Source organism: Pundamilia nyererei, unplaced genomic scaffold, assembly GCF_000239375.1.
Source record: "Pundamilia nyererei isolate P.nyererei 1_Seehausen unplaced genomic scaffold, PunNye1.0 scaffold00079, whole genome shotgun sequence".
Classification (NCBI taxonomy): domain Eukaryota; kingdom Metazoa; phylum Chordata; class Actinopteri; order Cichliformes; family Cichlidae; genus Pundamilia; species Pundamilia nyererei.
In genome coordinates, this window is record NW_005187480.1 from 797,640 (window position 1) to 818,522 (window position 20,883).

At 41.1% G+C, this 20,883-nt stretch overlaps 1 protein-coding gene across 2 annotated transcripts; it reads left to right on the forward strand.

The window, feature by feature from the left end:
• Nucleotides 1-150: 150 nt before the first annotated feature.
• Nucleotides 151-19,842, forward strand: ccdc69 (coiled-coil domain containing 69). Of its 2 annotated transcripts, XM_005737744.1 has the most exons (9): nucleotides 151-394; nucleotides 8,925-8,988; nucleotides 12,848-13,017; nucleotides 13,556-13,643; nucleotides 14,074-14,147; nucleotides 15,069-15,170; nucleotides 15,282-15,401; nucleotides 16,067-16,164; nucleotides 16,763-19,842. In XM_005737744.1, the coding sequence occupies exons 1-9, from the start codon at nucleotides 374-376 to the stop codon at nucleotides 16,929-16,931; spliced, it is 906 nt and encodes a 301-aa protein (XP_005737801.1). In that variant the 5' UTR covers nucleotides 151-373; the 3' UTR covers nucleotides 16,932-19,842. The 2 variants fall into 2 exon arrangements, with proteins under 2 accessions (XP_005737801.1, XP_005737802.1); XM_005737745.1 differs by lacking the exon at nucleotides 16,067-16,164.
• Nucleotides 19,843-20,883: the final 1,041 nt, after the last annotated feature.

Sequence of the window (20,883 nt, forward strand, 5' to 3'; positions counted from 1 at the left end):
TTTTCAGAAATTTGGATGTAACAGAAAATAAGTCCGAATGCTAAATTGTTGTAAACAATGTAGTGTCTGAATTCTTTTGCCTTCTGAGTGGAGAAAATTATTTTTCTTTTTTGTGTGTAGTCAAATGTTAATTTGAATAGTGGAGGTGGGAAAAAAGTTCGGACATTTCCCTTTTTTAAAAGAGATGATTGTGGAAAGAGTTCCTGATTGTCCCTGAAGGCAGCAAAGGTAAGCCCTGCCCTCCTAGCCGGCTGCTGTAGCGGTGCGTTCATGCGACTTTTTCCGGAGTGTTTGAAAGTTGTCAACAGAGAAGCAGAAGAAGGAGCAGGAGATCAGCGGCTTTAACGGGACTGCGGAGCTCGGAGGAGGAGGAATGGGCTGCACTCAGAGCAAGGTGAGACACACGGCCAGGAGACACTCGCGGACCCCGCCGGCACAGCTCTGCTTTGTCTTCTGTTTTTCTGCCGCCGGAGGTTCATTAACAGGCGGTCGGCGGCGGCGAGACGTGCCGGGAATGAGCGGCGGGGAGCGGACTGTATGTCCGCGGCACAGGCATCGTCTTTACCCAAGTTTAACCGAGTCACAAACACGGCGACAAGTGGAGATTTGGCGCTAAAATGTGGGGAAAACAGCGTTTTCCTCGTCCTGAACATCTGTTTCTAATCTTGAGTTTGAGTTTTCCCACGATGCTCCTTTCTAAGAAGTGACCTCAGACACATTCATTTAGAAACTTCTCTGAAATCCTCCAGTGTGCAGATAAAGTGAGTTTATTTACGAGCTTAAAGCAGCTTTTAGCACCAAAACGTTCTGCAGTGAGCTCGACTTCCCTCTGTAAGCCTCACTCAGCTGAGAGGTTTGATTTAAAAGGAGAAGTTATCATCAGTTTAAACCAGCTGTGCTCACGGGCCACAAACGGTGGCTCAATCCAGCACAAACCAGAGCACAAAATGCTAAAAACACCTTTCTGCTCATGGTTTTATCGCTGCACTCTGATAGAACTGCTCTGCATCACTCACAGTTCAATTTAATGCTTATTTATCACTCCCTGGGCCTCTGAATTCATCCTTTCTTCTGATTGGCTGCCCCTCCTAAGCAAAAAGTTTGAAGAGTTGGACTAATGTGCCTGAGATGACCACATTGGTCATAAGATGATACTTCTTACAGGAAATGGCAGTGAAAACTCCAAACATTGTTCCGTCTTTCTTTGCAGAACCCTTGTTCGGGTCGTGTCGGACTCTCGGTCGGGATGTTTCTGAGTTTGCGGCTGCAGTTTTTACACTTTCTGAGCTGTCGACCTGTTCACCTCCATGTGCGGCTCAGCTGTTGGTGCTTCATACGTCTCTGCTCTGTGTGTGAATCTGCGGAGTTCGCCCGTCTTGTGGCTGTAATTCTGCCCCACTCAGGGGTAAAAGTGAAGTTTGTCATCTGTTGTCTTCCACTGGTTATTGATAGAAAGTGACAGCGCCACTAAAACTTCACACAGTGCCCGAAAGGAGGTCCGGGGCCTCTTGTTGTCCCGCCGGCTTGGACTTTGATATCACTGAAGCTGAATCCTCTCTGATCCTTTCAGCGAGCAGGTTGCAGCATTTTTCTGAAACTGAGAGAAAGTTTATCAGCATTTTGCTTTCTGCAGAGATTCAGAGAAAAAGGTTTCCAGCTCCGTACTTTTGATTTTGGACTGTGTTAGAGTAACTTTGCACAATTTAAAGTTACCCTTATTTATCCTATACTGGCCCATAATGCATCCTTTACCCGAAGCAAGATGTTTTAGCTCCTCCCCTTTAAGGCTTGACTCAATTTATGTGGCACAATGATCTTAACTGCTAATTCTGAGATGGGACATGCACATTTTTTTTGTCACATGTCACATATGCCCGTCTTTTATTTACAGTCTGTGCTCATGTCCACCTACAATCGTAGAAACGCCGACACTTTTTATAGCATCGAGTAATCAACAGGAAATGTGATGACATCATATATTTCCCAAACTTCATGTGGTATCTGCTAATGTGGGGACCACCGGACCGCCCCAGCTGCTGTTGGACAGTACAGATGTTTTGGCTTTATCTACCTTTGCATTTTGTGTTTAGTGTGACTGATTGACCAGCTGAGACATTTAGACTTTTCCATCCGATTGATCCGGCTAATGGAGCTCCTGGTATCGACGAGCTGCAGCTGAAGCCTTCGGTTGGAGCTTCAGAGTGATAACGCTGAAGTTGATGGATAATTTGATGTTGATCCTGGTTTAAATACCTGCCTCGGGCACATTGCTCCATCGCAGAGGCGGCTGAAGATGCTGTTGCATAACACAAAGCCGAGTAAATCTTTGATTAGCTCAGAATAGAAAGAGGCGTGTCAGAGAGGCTCGGAGCCTGAGGAGGAAATCCACACTCACACTGACGGCTTTAATAGCATTTCAGATTAAAGTAGACTTATTTACACTGCTGCTCAAATACCACCTTCCCCACTAACATCCACAATGATTTATGAATGATTCCTATAACTGTTGTCAGTCGCAACATTTCTGCTTATTTTAATATTTTTTTAAATAAAAATGAAATGGATTTTCTATCAGCAGTTAAAATTGTGAACACACACAGCAAAATCTCCAGTGTTAAATTAACACTAGAGAGCGTCTATATGGGTCCACACCTCTGAGTGTTAAATACAACACTGAGTTTTAAATTAACTTTAAAAGTAACCTAGTCAGTTTTGAAGATTAACAATGGCTAACACTGAGCAGTGCTGATTTTCTAACACTGGAAAATAACTCAAAATGTTAGAAATATTCCAGTGTTAGAAAATCAGCACTGCTCAGTGTTAGCCATTGTTAATCTTCAAAATTGACTAGGTTACTTTTAAACATATAACACTGACAAAAGTGTTAATTTAACACTCAACAGTGTTGTATTTAACACTCAGAGGAGTGGACCCATATAGACACTCTCTAGTGTTAATTTAACACTGGAGATTTTGCTGTGCAGTTTGGGATTGAAATCTCTTTAAGCCTGCTGACGCGTCCACACAGCGATATGGAAACTAAAAATCGTAGCTGCAAACCCCTTTGAAACCCTACACTGTAACACAATGCTGTGCAGTGACTGCGATTGGTCCATTTGGTCCCATCGTTTCCTCCTGTTTCCTCCTTCTTTACTGCTGCCGCCATTTTTCAAATGGACTGGAAGGGAACGGCCGGTGGTGACATTGCAGAGTCACTGCGGTATCTGTGCTCGCTGTGCTGAAGGCTGTATACAGAATCACTTGTGTGACTGGCAACAGTGCCGTCCCGTGCTAGTTCACGGCTAAAACAGGTGAAATGTGATTAAACTAACCTTTAATTTGTATCGGTAATTACATAATGTGACACCATATGTGTACAGCGTAAAAAGCCAACATGATTTGATGATTGAAGAATGTGATTAATGTAGACTGCAGGCTCTTACATAAACACAGTACGTACGGACCTTATTTAACCTCGTCTGTTTTCTTTCTTATTGAAATGAGAGCGCCGTATTGATAAAGTTATGGAAATAACTGTGAATAAACTGTTAAGGACGTCCATGTAGGAAGCATTTCGCTCAGTGAGCATTGCGTTGTTGCTCACAATTTTATGCTAGCAACCAGTGAGCTTTCCAGGGTGTGGTTGTCTAGGTAACCGTGCATTTACTGCTCTGTCACGTGTAAATCAGCAGTATTCTTCACTCATTGGTGTCAGCTGCGTGCCTCACAGTGGGCAAACTTAGGACCGCCCAACTGCTTTATGTTGCTGAACGTCACCGACTCTCTACGGTCTTTGGTCACCATGTCACTGCTCTTCACTGGACGCCTCTTTAGCACGACTGGTATCAGTCTGGTACGACTGTTAAGTTAACAGATTTGGAGTCATTCTTCTTTTTAAAATGAAAACATGCCAAACATCTGAGAATGTAAACTAGATTTATAAGTAAAATAAGTTAAGTTAGTTAGTTGCTCCTTTCTCTGCTCTGTCTCGCTGCGTGTGCACCTCCTCACACACGGAGTGGAGCAGCCAGAGGAGATGTTTCTAAAGACGTTGGATACAAAGTAACCACTGAGCCTTTTAATCGACTCGTTGTAGCCTCGGACACAGAGAAGAGATCTGATGCATGTAAAGGTGGCTGATTAAACCAGAGTGCTTCTGCCTGACAACAGTAAAGTTGAATGTGTTTATTGGTTTGTGATGGGTGGTGGAGGGAAACAGCTGAAAGGACATTTTTCTGGACCTTTGAGCTTGTTGATCAGGTGATTTTGATTATTTATTTATTTATTTATTTTCTTTGACCTGTAAAGGTTTTTATAACAGTAATGAGTGCCGCTCCTCGCTGTGGGTCAGAGAGGCTTCTCAGACTGAATCTTATAAAATCTTTAATCCTAAACACGCGTGAAGGCCTCGTGGTGAATCCACAGCTGTGATTGTTGGGAACATGTCAGTAGCTGTTGCAGCTCTATTCAAATATATTCAAACCTCTGACTATTAACGCCGCTCGTGTTGCTGCTCTGCTCGCGTGCAGTTTGTTTCTCACCTTTGGTCTTCTCGTTCGCACCCATCCAGTTGTTTCTACCAACAGATGGTGTGGCGGTTCTCAGAGGTTACAGTTTTCCACCGTCTGGACTCCAGACAGAGCAGACGGTCTGTTTTAAAGATGACAGGAGAAGAGTAACGTGGGTGGAGGAAGATGTTTTGGAAATAAGAGTTGGCAGGACTCGAAGCTTAAAACTCGAATACCTGAACGCACTTCTGCTTGTTCGGTTTCTGCTCCCCCTCTGTGTAACCTCTGTGCAGTAAAACTATCAGTTCACCACATGAGTTAAAATAACAGGAACTAATGAATACTGATGAATTCAGCTTTGAACCACTGGTAAAAATGTCAGAAGGAACAACAAATATCTGGATTCTGTTTTTATCTACACAGAATTTAAACATCTTTTTCCCAGAAAACCCCACAAAATAAACCGTTATAAGTGATCTAAAAAGAATTTTGTGAAGTTATGAAATACTCTGGCTGTGTCTTAATTGGATGAGTTGTTGTCACTTCTGTCTCTCAAAACAGATGCTGCGCTTTAGTAGCGTGTTATCGCGGTGCTCTGTAAGAAAAAGCCGATAGAGGGCAGTATGTACGGGAAGTAGTAAACAAAGTATAACTAGTAAACTGTTCAGGAGTACTTTGAGGTGTGGGGTCCAGGTTTTAGGAGGCACCTCTGAACTCCTCTCCCTGTTTCTAAACTACGCCAACCGCCAGAGGAAGTTGATGTCATCTGCTTTCATCCACAACCTCATTCTCCTGGTTACTACCAGTGACATCAAACCTGCATCACTGCTAACACTGCAACCACCTGCCGCTCCACCTCTCGCTGTGTGAGCAGGAGCAGCTCCATCCTGACCTCCAGCTGATTTATCTTTTAAATGGAGACCTTTCATCTGCTCTCACTTGTTCTAAGCACACACCACGCTACACCGCCACGTGGTGATGAAAGTTTACCCAGAATGCACTTTTTAAAGTTTGCTCCAGTGATTTATCAGAGATCAGATCAAACACCCTGCTCTGATGGATCCTTCGTGCTGATGCTCAGAGTCGGTGTCAAAAAACAGAAACCAGGTTTAGTGTTTAGAGTGGACGTGAACCTGGTTTTAGCAGAGCTTAAATGTGTTCTAGTCTTATAAATATCATGTAGGCTTCTTTAGTCTCAGGGAGGCTAAACAAAAAAGCTTTAAAAAGTGTGAAACTTTGAAAGTCTTCACAGCGAGAAGGTAAAGTTTTGCTCGGCTTCACTGAATAAACTAAAATTCTTTTTTTAGAAAACAGCTGATTCTGAGGATGTCCGGTGGGATTGTTCATGGCACAGAGACCATTTCAGCATTTCATCGTTTACTCGCTCGGCTGTTCAGTTGCTGCAGTTTAACCCAAACTTGTTAATCAGTGTTTTTTCCTCGCGGTGGAGGTTTCGGGAGCAGAGTCTGGTCTCTGCTCCGTGAAACCAGGCGTCTGTTTCTCTGCAGGCAGGTTTTTCTCCGAGGTGAAGTGTTGTTTAAACACAGGAGAGGAATCTCGCTTCTGATTTATGGCCATTTTAAAAAGTGAGGGCCTCCACAACGCCTGCAGGAACATATGCTTCTCCTCACCACCACCTTCCTCCTCCTCCTCAGGTTGAGTCCACGTCGATGTGTTTGAGCCAGAGATATTTATTGTTTCTGCTCTGAGTTTAAATAAAGAGGGTGTCCAGTTTGCAGAGCAGAGTTTGAAGTGTTTATATAGCGTGTGCGTGTGTGTGTGTGTGCGTGTGTGTGTGCGTGTGTGTTTGTGTTAGGGCGTGATTGTTTGGCCTCAGTGTTTGAGCAATAAGATGGTGTGAGGCAATACAGTAAGCATTTCAGTGTGTGTTTGGATACACGCCTAACTTATGCAAGAGTTTGTTTGTGTGTGTGTGTTGCTGGGATTGAACAATGCTGGTTAAGTAATGAGTTGCGTGTATCCTGATCGATATTTTTCTTTCTTTAATGGGATAAACGAGTTTTCGGCGTTCCTTTTTTTTCCTCTCGCTGAAGTGATGCTGGCTTCCTGTGAGCTGCTGAAAGATTTACGGCGGTTTACGTTGACAGATCCAGTGATGACTGTCATACAGATGCTGCGGGAAAACAGGGGTTCAGTATTTGCACACAGATGCTTCAAAACAGGGAAAGTCTTTTTAATGGACCTTAAGAAAAAAAACAAGGATTTACAGCCAGATTGTGAAGGCACACATGCACCTTCACCTGCAGGTGACTGTATCCACAGTTCATGCTGGACGTGATGTCACAGCGTGTCTTCCTTCCATCACCACTGGGTCGTGGCAGATGGCCGCCCCTCCCTTCTGCCAGAGTATTCTTCCTGTTGTAAGGGAGTTTTTCCTTCCCGCTGTCACCAAAACGCTTGGTCAGGGCGGACGTCTGATTGTTGGGGCTTTCTCTGTTTCTCTGTATTATTGTAGAGTCTTTACCTCACGGTATAAAGCGCCCTAAGGCAGCTGTTGTGAATTGAATTTCTCAAGTTGCGTGTTTCTGCGATCGCCATCCAAAAACCAAATGTGATTGCGAAGGCTGGCTCTGACTGTTAGCTAATGACTGGTGATGAGTACTTGGTGTTCCATACCACAGATAATCTTGTATTTTGAAACGGGTTTAAACAAGATTTACAAAACATCTTTTTTTTTTTTTAAATTCAGTATGACTCGAAACGAGTGACGGAGTCCGTAAACTCAGCAGGGGCGTGTTTACAGAGTCTGTCGCCATCTGGTGGCCATCAGATAAAAAGCATGTTTAAGTCACTTCTACGCTGGCTTCTTTTTTCCCATCTAGAAGCAACATCTGTTTTTTTTATTTTTTATTTATTACATCTTTGCTCCTCTCGCTGTAAACCCAGACTCACTTGGCCCCACCGCCACTCTCCCTCTGAAGCCCCTCCCACAACCTTCCTGCACCCCAGCCTGGCTCTCAAAGCTCTCCTCTTGTATGGAGGGAGACATTGAAATTAGAATAATAACTTGAAGTTTAGTAGTAATAATAATGGGCAGAAGAACAGCTAGAAGCTTGTCAGTGTAATTATTCCATAGTCAGAACATGCGTTTATCTATTTTATATCAGCTTATGTCTTGTTGGATTAAGCTCTACTTCAGTTATCTTAAGTGCGTAATAAAAGCCTTTATTGTCCTCTCATGGTTTCATACTTCAGAGGGTAGAACAGTCAAACTGGTTTAAGTTAGATTATGTTCTTTTTAAGAAGTTTTTAAGAAGGCTTTCAGTAAATCACTTGATCCTTTTGTTTGTCTGCTCCGCCTTTTCCAGGTGCAGCTGCAGGTTTTTACATTAAAAGCACTTCATTCGTGTTAATGTTGAATCGTTTGTTATATTTTTGTAGCTCCTCACCCAACACCTTGTCAAAATCTGAAGTCTTTTTAATCTTTCTTTTGGGATTCAGACCTGCCCCAGGTGGTGGATCGTCTCTGTGCAGGCCCCGAGCGGCTGCAGGTCGTTTGGTTTTCAGCAGCAGGAACAGCCGTCTGTTGTCCTGCAGCAGCTGAAGTTATGTAACACACAAAGAAAAGAGGGAAAGTTTCAGCGCCAGTCATGTGGACACTAACGAGACGCTTTCATAACAAACTCCCTGCTCCAGTTAGTTACCTGGAGCCGGACCAGGACTCGGTCAGATCGTAACACTTCACTTCATGTCTAATTATTATGGGATGTTATCAAAGCTCATCTCTGGACAGGTGGTAGTGTACATCAAAAGCTCAAACCTTCCCTGACTCGGGTTTCTTTAAACTCAAAGTGTTTCAGATCTTCCTTTCTCATGAGTTGCTCAGCATTTCTCTTCCACCTCACCATCATGTGGTCAGAGGCGTTCACACCAGTGACCTGCTGGAGGTCATTTTGTAGCTCTGGCGGTGCTCATCCTGTTGCTCCTCGCACAAAGGAGACATGAGCCCTGCTGATGGGTTTAGGACCTTCTGCCGCCCTGTTCAGCTCCCAGAGTAACTGCCCGTCTCCAGGAGTCTCCTCCACGCTCCTGAGACTGTGCTGGGAGGCACACCTGTTAATGACATGTGGAGATGGACTACCTGTGTAACCCCTGCAGGGTCCAGGTATCGCCTCATGCTATCAGTAGCTACACTGACACTTCCCAAATGCAAAACTAGGGGAAAAGAAGTCATACAATGTTAGCTGGGAGAAGATGTGAGTGGGCTCCAGCGGTGAAATCATTCCTGTTTTGGGGGTTCCCGTTCTTGTCCGTCTAGTGCAGCTGAAACTGCTACTTAAGTCAGTATCCCAGAGGTTTGATGCCATTCTCTGATTATTTTTAATAATACATGTTCATTAAGAGGAATTTGAACCTCTGTTTATTTACTGCAACGTCTCCTTTTTGTCTTATCAGAAGAAAAGCAAAGGCAAGAAAGGAGAGAAGACTCAGAAGGCGAACATCCGCCAGGATGATGAAGGTGAGTATATTTTGTGCTGCAGACTGTGGTTTCCTCTTCACTCTTCTTTCGCTTCCTGTTTGCTTCTCTTGTTTTTCTGAACCTAATGTCATGAGAATCAGTCTGACTGATGATGAGAGGTTTCACTTTCACTCTGCTGTAATGCGGCTGTGGTTGCGTAGAGTCATACTTCATATTTTAGTAGTACAGAGACTCCTTTTTTTCTGAGGAAAAAGGCCCGACCTCTTCCTCTCTGAGTGATGTCACAGAATTGTTTCTATAGAAGTTCTCGTTTCTGTTTTTGGTGGATAAATGCATGTGTGATAATTACAGCGTGTTCTTCTCCGTAAATGGGCTGGTATTTAGATGGTGACACAGATTTTTGTAATTCTGCTTCTGTACACTTCCAGTGAAAATAAGCAGCTGATATATGACTGGTTTCATCCTCTTTTTCTCTAAAATAAATAAATAAATAAATAAATAAGGTTCGCTTAGAAAGAGACTGAGGAACTTGGTCATTCGGGAGGAGGTCAGAGTAGATCCCATGCTCACCTGTACTGCGCGGTGTTTTGGGCTTGTCCCCAGGGCACAGCCAGGACACTCCTGGAACGGGAAAACCTTCGAGTCACCTCAGAACTTGCTGGAAAAGAGCTCTGACCATTTCATACAGAACAAACTGCCATCTTAGTTCATGCTAAGGCTTTTTTAAATGAGCCATCAAGCTGCCAGGCGCTGCAGACGAAAATGAGCCTGTGTGCAGATAAATCTGTTGCATGACAGACGAAAGAAGTCATGCTTCCTGGCCTTTCCTAAATAAACAGAAACTGAAGTGACCTCATCATCAGAACGTTACAGGTGTCTGTTCACACCTGTTAGGACACCTTTATCTCCCTCTAACACAACACGTCTTACAGTTTTACCTGTTCAGGTCTTTTAACCTGACAGTTTAAAGGTCGAATGCTAACGGAGCCTTTAGCATAGCATTGATTTTATGCTACTGTGTTTCTTTTTCCTTATTTGGGTCGAAGGTTTAGGCTAGTTCTGTTTATGCAGGACAGATGTCTCCACCTCAGACACATCCATCAGTTGGAGCAGATTATTAACATTTTTCTTGCTTTCGCTGCCTCGTAGCCGGACACTTAGCCTGTTAGTCTTAGCCTCGCGTTTATTTTATGTAAGCGTTATTTTACGCTTCAGTAACAGGGAATCTAAACATGCTTGTCACCAATGAAAAAAACATCCATAAAACAAGTTTATGGATGTTTTTATTTTATTTTATATAAGAGTTTTCAAAAAGTTCTCTTTAAACCCGGACTTATTGTCAGTCATCTATTTTCTTCCATTTATCCAGTTCAGGGTTCAGGGAGATCCCAGCGGTCATAGGGCAAGAAGTTGGGTACACCCTGGAGTACATTGCAGATCAGCAGTGAGAATTTATCTGATAGCACTTTTAACGCAGAGTTCAGAGGGCTAAACAACAATTTAAAGTAAATTAAAAAGAAGAAAAGTCATTCACAAATTTAAAATACTTACATGGACAAAAGAGTACATCAAATTAAATTAAAAACAATCCGCTAGTAAAGAAAAAACCCCAAAATAAATAGAATAAAGACAGTTCGCCCAATATATTCGCCAATATTAAGTCTTGCCGTATCAGTTTTAATAATGGCTGATGAATGAAAATGAAAAATGTAAGTAGAGACTCTAGAGACACCCTTCAAACCTGTTACAAGTGATGCTGCATAGTTTGCCCACCGGAGGGCGCTGTGCAACTTCCCAGCTGGTAACTCTTGTTTGGAGCAAACAACAACCAGCTGGTTGGAGTAAACAAGTAATCCACAATTTCTTTAAACTGCATTACCATTTTATATTAAGGGCTTACAAATGATTACACATAACAAATATGTTTATGCTAAATATTGGCCCATATATCTGACTTTGAATGAGTTAAATATTATTGGTACTGGCCTTAAAAATCCTGCATCGGTCAGCCAGATAAAATGTCACAAAAAAGGCAGAATCATCTTAAATAGAATCAAATCCATAGAAATGGATGTAATAATGCAGTAACAGGAAAAAAGTGACCTTTTTAACAGAAAAATGAAATTAATCTACGTCAAATAACAAAGCTCGACTTATTCATTATTCTTGTTTTAGGTTTATTAAATATTTTTATGTTATTAATGAAAAGATTTAAAACTATGAAATGGAATAAAACTACAGAGTTTAACATGATGTAGTGCCATATGTCCCATGTTTCAGTTCAGCTCCGACCTGTTTGCGCCTGAATTTGGCTTTACTCAGCCAAATCACGTGACGATCCTATGAAAACAGACAATATTCACATTTTTACGAGCTCCAGTTTCCCAGCAGTGACAAACGAGCTCTGAACGATCATCCTCACACTGATTTTATCAGAGTGACTGAATGAAGCAGCTGCTTTGAAGGTTTGACTCACCGCTGACGCTCGCTGCACCCTCATTTCCTCCTGTTTACGAGCCGCTCGTTTAAACTGCAGCGATGGAGGAAGACGTGTCATCATCCTGTGAATCACTAGCTGGAAGTTCACCTTAAAAACAGCATATTTGCACATTTATTCATTCATTCATTCATTTATTCATGTTTTTTTTTTTTGTTGAAAATTGCACTGTTTCAGCTCTCTGAGTTTTAGTTTAAATCTTCTCTTCCTCTCATGTTAAATTGTCTCCACGTGGATTTTAAAGCTTTAAAAATGCGACTTTATTGCTCTGAACTCCGTCGGGTCTCATTTTTCTGTGTTTACATGCTGCTGCAGGACCTTGTGAATAAACTCAAATCAAAGTAAAGCTGGTCTTTGTCTAAACATCAGACAGGCTCCGACCTGTTTGCGCCTGAATTTGAACTGGGATTATTAGAAAAATACAGATATTAAGTAAGGCCTGAAAGCCCCGCTGGCTCCTGGTATTAAAATATGTGGCAGCTTGTTTTTGACTGTTTTGTTAATGATAACCTTCGTTGTGTTTGTGACAGCTGAAATGTGATCGGGTTTATCCAAACTGAAGACGTCACTGAAACTGAATGAACAGATCGTGTGTCTGCACGTCCGTGCTGTAATCAACGGGTTGAAATAAGAACTGCAGTGAGAAACACTTCCTGCATACAGGTGTGATTCATGACCGTGTGTTCTTGCAAGGATGAACTTCAGCTTTAGACCTTGAGAGAACATTTTTTCATGATTCCCACGGTCATTAAAAAGTATGAAATTAAAGTCAAGAAAAGTGAAGTTTAGAAGGCCTGAAAAACGTTACAATATTTTTCATAAAAACAAATTTGCAAAGTGCTTCACAACTTCAGTAACACATTAACAAACAGGACATACAAACTATGAACTTAGTGTGGCTTCTCCAACGCAGATTCTGATTATTCGTAAGGAGGTTGATAGGTAAAAATAGTAGAAACGAAAAAAAATTTCTTTAGTCTTTCTATTGAAATATTTTTTTTAATATAAAACTCATCATAAAAGCTGGGAAAATGCTGTCACGGCAGCCAAAACATTAGTCAACCTATAATGCCTGTAGTTCCGCTCTCTGCCTGAAGAGGGCGGTGTGTTTTTAGTTCCACTCTCTACCTGAACATGGTGTGTCTGTAGTTCCACTCTCTGCCTGAAGAGGGCGGTGTGCTTCATCTACTACTTTGCGTTTGTGTGGGAGCCCCGTCAAAACCCTGTCCATTAAGCTAGCAGTGTCCAAGCATTCTTTTTTTCTTTTTTTTTCTTTTCATACCGCGCCCCCCTGCAATGACTGCACTCCCCCCCTCCCTAGGGGGCGGGCCCCACACTTTGGGAACCTCTGCTCTAAAGCATGTTTGTAACTTAAGGTCATGTTTTTGTGTCGGTTGGCAGGTAAACGTGCGTCAGGTGAGCCGGACGTCTGTCTGGAGAAGCAGTTGGAGCGGTTTGAGTGGCAGCTGAGGATTTTAAGGGAGGCCAATGGGAACCCAGAGAGGGTGGAGTTACTGAAAGACCATGGTGATGAAGAACTGTGTGGCCTCGTACTGAGCATCCTCGATAAGGTGAGATGTTCTTCTGATTACTGACCTGATTATCTGGAATCACTGATTTTCGTTGTTGATTGAAAATAAACAGTGTTCTCTGTTTTGGGTTTTTTTTGTTTTTTTTTTACCATCCAGAAATTAACAGCCGAAGAGGTTTTTCAGTGAGTAGGAACTCTTAGGTACAGCAGGTAGTACTGTCATCTGCATACAGAGTGATACTGAATATGGTGCTTATGAAATATAGACTCGAAGTGTTGTGATGCTGAAAATAATGAGGACCAAAAATAGTGCCTTGAGGGATGCCATCTTTAATAAGGTGGCATCCCTCAAGAACACGTTTCTGTGTTCAGCCAAAGAAGATTTTAAAAAAGAAGAAAACTAGTGAATAGACTTTTTAAAAAGATGTCAGTGATTAAAAGAGCACAGAAACCAGTCAAGTTTCTTTGTAAAACACAGCAGGTTTTTGGGACTTCATGTGTCCTGTTTTATTGACGCCTGCCCTCCAACTGTCTCATTATTTTCCTCTTTATTAAACTGAATCTGTCCTGACTTCCAGGTGAAAACGGAGACGACGGCCGATTTGAACATCCTGCATGAACAGAAGAGTAAATCTGCTACTGAGGAGCACGAGAGGCACGTGGAAGGTAATGCACAGCAGACGGCTGGAGAGTCAACACTTATATCTGCTGTATTTGTTTAACGAGTTGTGATTATGGGACCACAGACTTCCCCTCCTGCAGAGAGACCCCCAGGATCAAAGAAGCGGGAAATGACTAAGAAGCAGACTGGATTCTCATTTCTTTTGTCACCCTGAAGTCATTTTTAGTCTCCTTTTGGTCATTTTATGTGTCTTTGTGGTTGTTTTTGTCTCTTTTTTCTTGTCTAATTAGAATATCTGTTATAGATAAAAGAACCCGACAAACACAAGTGAAGCCACTTTTAAAAAGTAATCCTGTATGAGTCTTGTTAGATGTTAAAAACATTTCGCCAAACTTCTTAGCTATGGTCTACATGTGCCTGTTTGAGGTCATGTGATGCTGGGACTATAAACCGAGTTTGTGTTGTTTCCTGCAGAGCTGCAGAGGAGAAACGAGCACGAGAAAAATCAACTGACAGAAAAGTTTCAGGCGGCTGAAAACGTTCTCAAGGTAAACGTGGAAACGACGAGCAGTGTTTTTGTGTCTGTTAATACAGTCTGAAAATCAGCCGAGAATGTAAATGAAATTCTGTATTTAACGACTAGATTTAATTTCATTCTTGATTTATCTCACAAAGTCTGCGTTTCCTGTTTGTGTGTGAGTAATTTTGTTTTGTTTTACCCATTAATTATTAAGTGTTAGTGAAGCTCTTATAACGGTCTACATTTTAAAAGATATGGTTCCCACAGTTGATGCACTTGGTAAAAGCGGTAATTGTAATTTCAAGTATTTGTAGCTGATGAAAAGAACAAATATGTGAAGTAACGGTGAGAGCGGAGATCGTTTGTATGATACAGACCTCAGTTTCACTAATTCGAGCTTAAAGTTAAAGACATAGCCTGTATATAAAAGATTCCATGTTTGTCTGTATATATTAGACTCTGTGTTTGGAAGCCTCGGTATGAGCTTAGCTTTTAGTGCTAAGTCATCAAATAACGTCAGTTAGCTTGGTTATTAAACTGCATAAACTGTATGGGAGAACCACACAGGCACCTGCTAATGGCAATGAGCTGAATGAGTGTTTTTATTTGATTTTTTTAAAACACTGAATCCAGTTTGTTCTAGGGGGAAAAAAGAGAAACAGCAGTAAATTACAACAGTAATAATCTGTTTAATAATTCTGGTGATCCTTTTAAATTGTGTGAATTTGAGGCTTCAAAGGTTTTGCATGGACATATTTGAGTATATTTTGCCCCTTCTGGGACTGAAGGTATTGAATTAGTTTCTGTAAGCAGCAGTGTTAAACATACCTGCAGAAACCCTCGGAGAACTCCAGTAGGGGGCGCTGTTCTGGATGTTAGCGTGTTGATGTTCCATGTATTCAGTAACCAGGAAGAAGCTGAATTAAGTGTTTTTGTTTTGTTTTTGCAGGCTAAAGTGGACGAGCTGAAGGCAGAGCTGCAGGTTTACAACGAGCTGAAGAGACGAGTCGAAGAATCGATGTTTAAGAAGGACCTGCAGAGGAATATACAGGTGTGTGTGTGTGTGTGTTTACATAAAATTAAAGTTAAACTTGTGTTTGAAGTTAAATCAATTTAAACCACCTGTAACTACAATATTAAAACTCTTTAATATCCTGTTTAGGCTCACGGGAGCCCAGGTGCATTCTGGGAGTCTGAGCAGGAGTCCCTGGTGTTTGTGATTGAGATGAAGAGTGAGCGCGTGCAGGAGCAGAACAGGAAGCTGCAGCAGATGGACACGCTGGTACGTGATGATGTTTAAAGAGTTTCTGCAGGCGTGAAGCTTTTACGTCACCTGTCCGTACAATGACGCCGAAGCTGATGTGGGCGTGATGAAGCTACAGACACCAGATACATGCTGAGTGTTAGAGCGAGCTGTGTTTCATGGGAAATGATCTGAGTTTTCTCAGATGTGCAGGACCTGCTCTTCTTTTTTTATTGTCAGCTATAGTTTTTGTATCCGTTCAGAAGGTTTTATACAAAATATATAATAGCAGCTGAAAGCTGCAGGCTTTAGAGAGGCCTGTGGATATCAGAGAAAACCATTTACCTTAAATCTTTAAGTTCTAGACCCATGCTGTTTAAAAACAACTCTGAATAATTAATTAATGCACCTCCTCAGTAAGATAATCGGTAAATGAGCTTTTTAAAATCCTGAGTCCAGAGTTTGCAGAGAAAATGCAAAAAAACTTTGTTAGTACAAAGACATCTCTTTGTAGTAACTGTGATGTTACAAGACTTTAAAAGTTTGACTTCATGTGCTGAACACTGCAGAAAACCTGAACTTTGACCTCAAACTCCATTTCATTCCTGTTCAGTTACATTTAATGTCTTTACGTTTCCTTGTGTTTGTGGGGCTCGTTCTTTCCGCGACGTTCTTCGTCTTCATGCTCGTCTCATGATTTTCAGGTGGAGAAGAATTTGGCTTTGGAGGACCAGATCGTTCACACCATGCAGCAGAACGAGGACCTGAGGGTCCGGATAGACAACTGCCAGACTCTCATTCAGTACGTGCCTGAATATTTAATAGAGTGAAGAAAGCAGAGCAGAGGCATGAGTGTGCTGCCACCTGCTGGACGGAACATCTTCCTGCAGGAGCGCTTCAGTCAAAATGGGCTGGTGTTAGAACAGTTTAATATAAGGAGGTGCATTTTTTGAAGCTAAAGGAGCAACACATTTTGATTTAGTGATAGTAACTGATCTAACTTCAGATTCAACCCTCAGAAAAACCTCATTAAGATTAGAGAAGAGTAATTTCTTATAAAACCAGACAAACCTGAGCAAAGTTCCCACCTGACCCTCTCAGAATCAGCTGATCTCTGTTTACATTAACTTTACTTTATGCTGAAGTACTGCAGGTTTCAGCTTTCAGAGCTACGAAATGTGTTTACATCCACTCCAAGTGTCACAAGCTAAAGAAGATTTGTTCTAAAAACAACTTTGAGCACCAGTTTAAAATCTGTGAGGCAGAGCAGCCGAAACAAATCAGTATCCTTGGATCAGTGCAGTCTGTTGCTCCGTTTTCTAGGAAACATAAAGACGTAACAGAGGTCCCCAACCACCTTGTCCTTTCTCAAATAATTTTCCCTTTCTTCCTGTTCTCAGGCAGCTATCAAAGGAGCAGCAAGACCTGAAGGTGGCGCTGGAGAGGCAGGTAGCATCCAACCAGAAGCTTTCTCAGGAAAAAGAGCAGCTGATGTTCAAGCTGAGACACAGGGACTCAAGCCCGCCCATCCACCTGCCCACCGTGATGCCGGAGGTCACGCCAAGATGACCGACTGAGAGTCTGACCCTGGATCTTTTTCCGACTAGCAGCCCGTCTGGTTTCATTAACTGAGCAAAAGAGTCAAACAGCAAGAGTGGCCAACCCTCCGAGTTCACGTTAGAGACTCTGGAGCTCTGACTCTGCCTACATTAATGCTGATCAACGAGAACATCAGTTTCACTGCAGCCAGCGGATCTTCTGCAGTCGATGAGGTTTACTGAACAACTCTGGATCCTCTGAGATCACAGAAAGCTTTGAGGGTTTACCGCTGTATGCACAAACTGTTTGGAGCCAGAGAGACATGTTTATTTTTGTTTTTCTGGCATTTTCTAATGACGATCATCGGTTTGATGGCGGTTTAAATGCTACAGAAAGCATGAAACTGAGATACTAGGAACAGAGTTTTATTTTATTGCAGAGCAAAAACGGACTGATGAGCGTGGCAGCACAGAAATGCTCGTTCTGTCCGTAACATCACGTTATCAGTTAACTTCACTCCACTACTTGACTCAATCTTGAGTTCAAGTCCAAGAACTCCTGGTGGCGCCATAAAACCTGCATCATATGCTGCGATGCTTCGTCAGGTGTGCCTTTTCAGGTCTAGGCCTTCAGCTATTAATGACTTTCCTTTTTGAATTAAACCTTCAGCCCATTATCAGTCTAGAATTTATTTCATAAATTACATCCAATAACAGGCAATTTTCGTGTGACAAAAGCCATAAAACTTGACTAATTTGGTTTCTTTTGCTGACTAACTGTTACTCCAGTCACTGTATCCGTAGGTATTACGGTTCTGGAAATTCCAAATGCCAATGCCAAAGTGCCTCCCATCAGGACGCCGAAGTGCTGATCAAAGATCTCATGAGCGTCTTTGCTGAAGTTGGAGCCTTGCTGAGTTGAACAGTATTTGATGCACGTGAAGTAGCTGAAGGTTCAAACGTATTAAACTTTCTCCAAGGACTCTGCTGGGAACCAAGTTTGTTGATGGTACCAGAAAGTCTGAGACCTCTGAGGTTTCAAGGGTTGTAACAAAGGCCTGTTTTACTTGGATGGTTTATGCATTTGATGAGCTTCCTGAGGATCCTCAAGAAAAAATATGACTATAGTACTTGATAGCTTTCCAGTTTATTAGTGTTTTAGCGTTTACCTTTGTGCCTTTTCTAACTGCAGGGACTGTTTTTCCACTTCTTTTATTTCCAACTTGCTCCTTTCACTAATAGTCCACAAAATTTAAAAACAAACAGGGATATCTCTAGAAACAACAGACCTGCTGGCTCTGTCTGGAATTATTTTTTTCTTTTCACGTAAATCACCCCAGTTTCTACTGGTAACTTTCGGCTGTGGGTTATTTTTCACGAGGTAGTATTTTATAACACCAGTAGTAAACATAAAAGTGAGCAGAGGTTTAAACCCTGAAAGGACTAGTACAGTTATCGATGTAGGGTGGAGCAATGGAAATAGAAAGGTAAATACTGACACCAGTTCACACCTACCCTGTGCTGGAACAGTGCTTAGTGCTTTGTAGGGAAGTCTTTCAGGTTTTTCTCTCATTACAAACTTCTGCTTGAAGGTTCAGATCTTTATTTTTTTTATTTTTTTTTACTGTAGTTGGTTCTCTCAGTTCTTTCCAAGCACTTCTATTTTTTTTGATGTTCAATTGAGATCACACTTTTCATTGTACAGCATCAGTAATTGAGTATTTAGGAGCCAAAAAACAAACTGCATTAAAGGTTATTAAAGCATTAAATGGGCTTTCAGATCAACAGCCATAGTTTTATTCGTTAAAAAAAAAAATTACACGCTATATATGGCACACTAACAATATCTCATGCTATTGTCTTTTGGTTGGAAAGCGTTGCAATAATATTAAGATATGTTAGCTGAATGTTAAAACCTAGCACCAGAGCTTCAGTGAACACCTCTGTAAGAGCTATCAGTGCTGGTTGTTATTGTCAATTAGGGATTAGCAGTAAATTATTAGCATGTTAGTCGTGTGTTTACCCGTTAGTATATTAATATCCCCAGGAAAAAAGGTACATGTCAGAGTGCTAGCACACAATACTTAATAAAACACACATTCATATCTTAACCTTAGCAAGCAGAATGGTTTAAAGGGTGAGGTTTTTTTTTTTCTTGTTTTTTTTTTTTTCAACCAACTGTTGGTTCAAAACTACATTAACAGGGATGCTAACAGTTAGAAAATATCTGGCGCGAGGTCGCACCAGACTCTGCTCTATTAGTCCGTGAGCTATTGTGGCAGGTAGGCTAACTGCTAACATGTTGGCTGGCTCCAGTAATTAGCTGTGTAGGCTTAGCCAGATTGTTCTGGTTGTGTTCATAATATATTAGAGTGAGCATGGTTATCATGTTCTTGATATATTTACTGCTTTTATATAACCATTTTATCATGTGTATTTGTTAAAGCAGTTTAACCACAGAACATCAGTACTTTTCCTTTCTACATCTCTTTGTTAGTCAGTTAATCTATCCTTTTAGCTGTGTTATCTAACTGGTAATATGCAAGCTAGCCACAGTAGCTCACAAATATTAGCAGACAGGCTGTTTGGGTGTTTATTGTTTTAAGTTATTCAGTGATGTGATGTAAACATTGAGCTAAATTCTGCGACCACTTAAAATAGTTATCTAAATCACATAAATCTGAAGTGTCCTTTTCCATGCATCTTTGTGAAGCTGTTAGTCATTTAGCAGACAACGAAATGCTAACATGCTGGCATCCGCCATTTTGCAGGATTCCTAAAATGTCTATTTCAGTAACAGGCACATTTAAAGCTTGAAAAGTTTAATTTTCACAAGTAAATACTTAAGAACAGTCACAGAAATCTAATCACTGCATACAGTCTTTGTTGATGATAGTTGATGAATTTTTTTTTCCTTTGTAAGATTTGAAAAATATTGTTATCTTGTCTTTTTTTTTTTTTTTTTTTTTTTTTTTTGCATGATGTAAGTTTGTATTGCCAAAAAACAATGTCAGTGTTGTTACAGCTCTGTATTTTGCACCAGCACTTTGACCGCTATTTTTACCAGGCATTTATAGAGATTTACATATTGTACAGTTTAGATTTTTTTCTTCTTCTCTTTCCTACATATAAAGAAAAAAAGTAGTATGTCTTTTTGCAGTCAAATGGAAGTCAAGCGGTTTGCTTTCACAGCGTGATGTAAATACACTCAAATGTTTTCTTTGTTTTGTTTTTGACTTGTTGAAATAAAAATCTGTAACTGAGTTTGACTGCTGTTAATAATTTCATCTGAGATTACATTTTTACTTACATTTGGATTTGATCAAGATGTAATATCGTACAGAGAATGAAAATACTTTAAAAAACAGTTTGTATGTAATGTTAAACTCCCTAATAAACTTAAAGATAAAGTATAAATTCCTAATCTTAAATATTAAGAAGAAAATGGGCAGCGACAAATATTGATTGTATTTGTTCTAAGGACATTTTTATCTCTGACCATTATTGTATTCTTTTTAACATGTCTTTTCATGAGCCTATGTCTCCTGTTCACCGGACAATTATGTCGCGCATTATAAATTCCTCCACAGCGCAGAAGTTCTCAGATGCTTTTAATTTAACACTATCCCCACAAAACGGTGTTGATTTCTCAACAGATCTATTTAATGATCATTGTCTTTCGATCTTAGATGAAATCTGTCCGGTTAAAATGAGACCTGTGCCTGTTTCCAAGTCCCTACCTTGGCTAAATGATAACATCCGCTCTATAAAACGTAATTGTCGTAAAGCTGAGCGGTTATGGAGGGAAACTCATTTAAATGTTCATCTCCTTTATTTAAAGGATCTTTTAGCCTCTTTTAACAATGCTATTAGAGATGCAAGGGCTGCTTACTTTTCTCAGTTGGTTGCAAAGAGCAGAGGTAATCCTAAGGTCTTATTTGATACTATTACTGATATCATTACTCCTGCTCCACCTGCTGCCA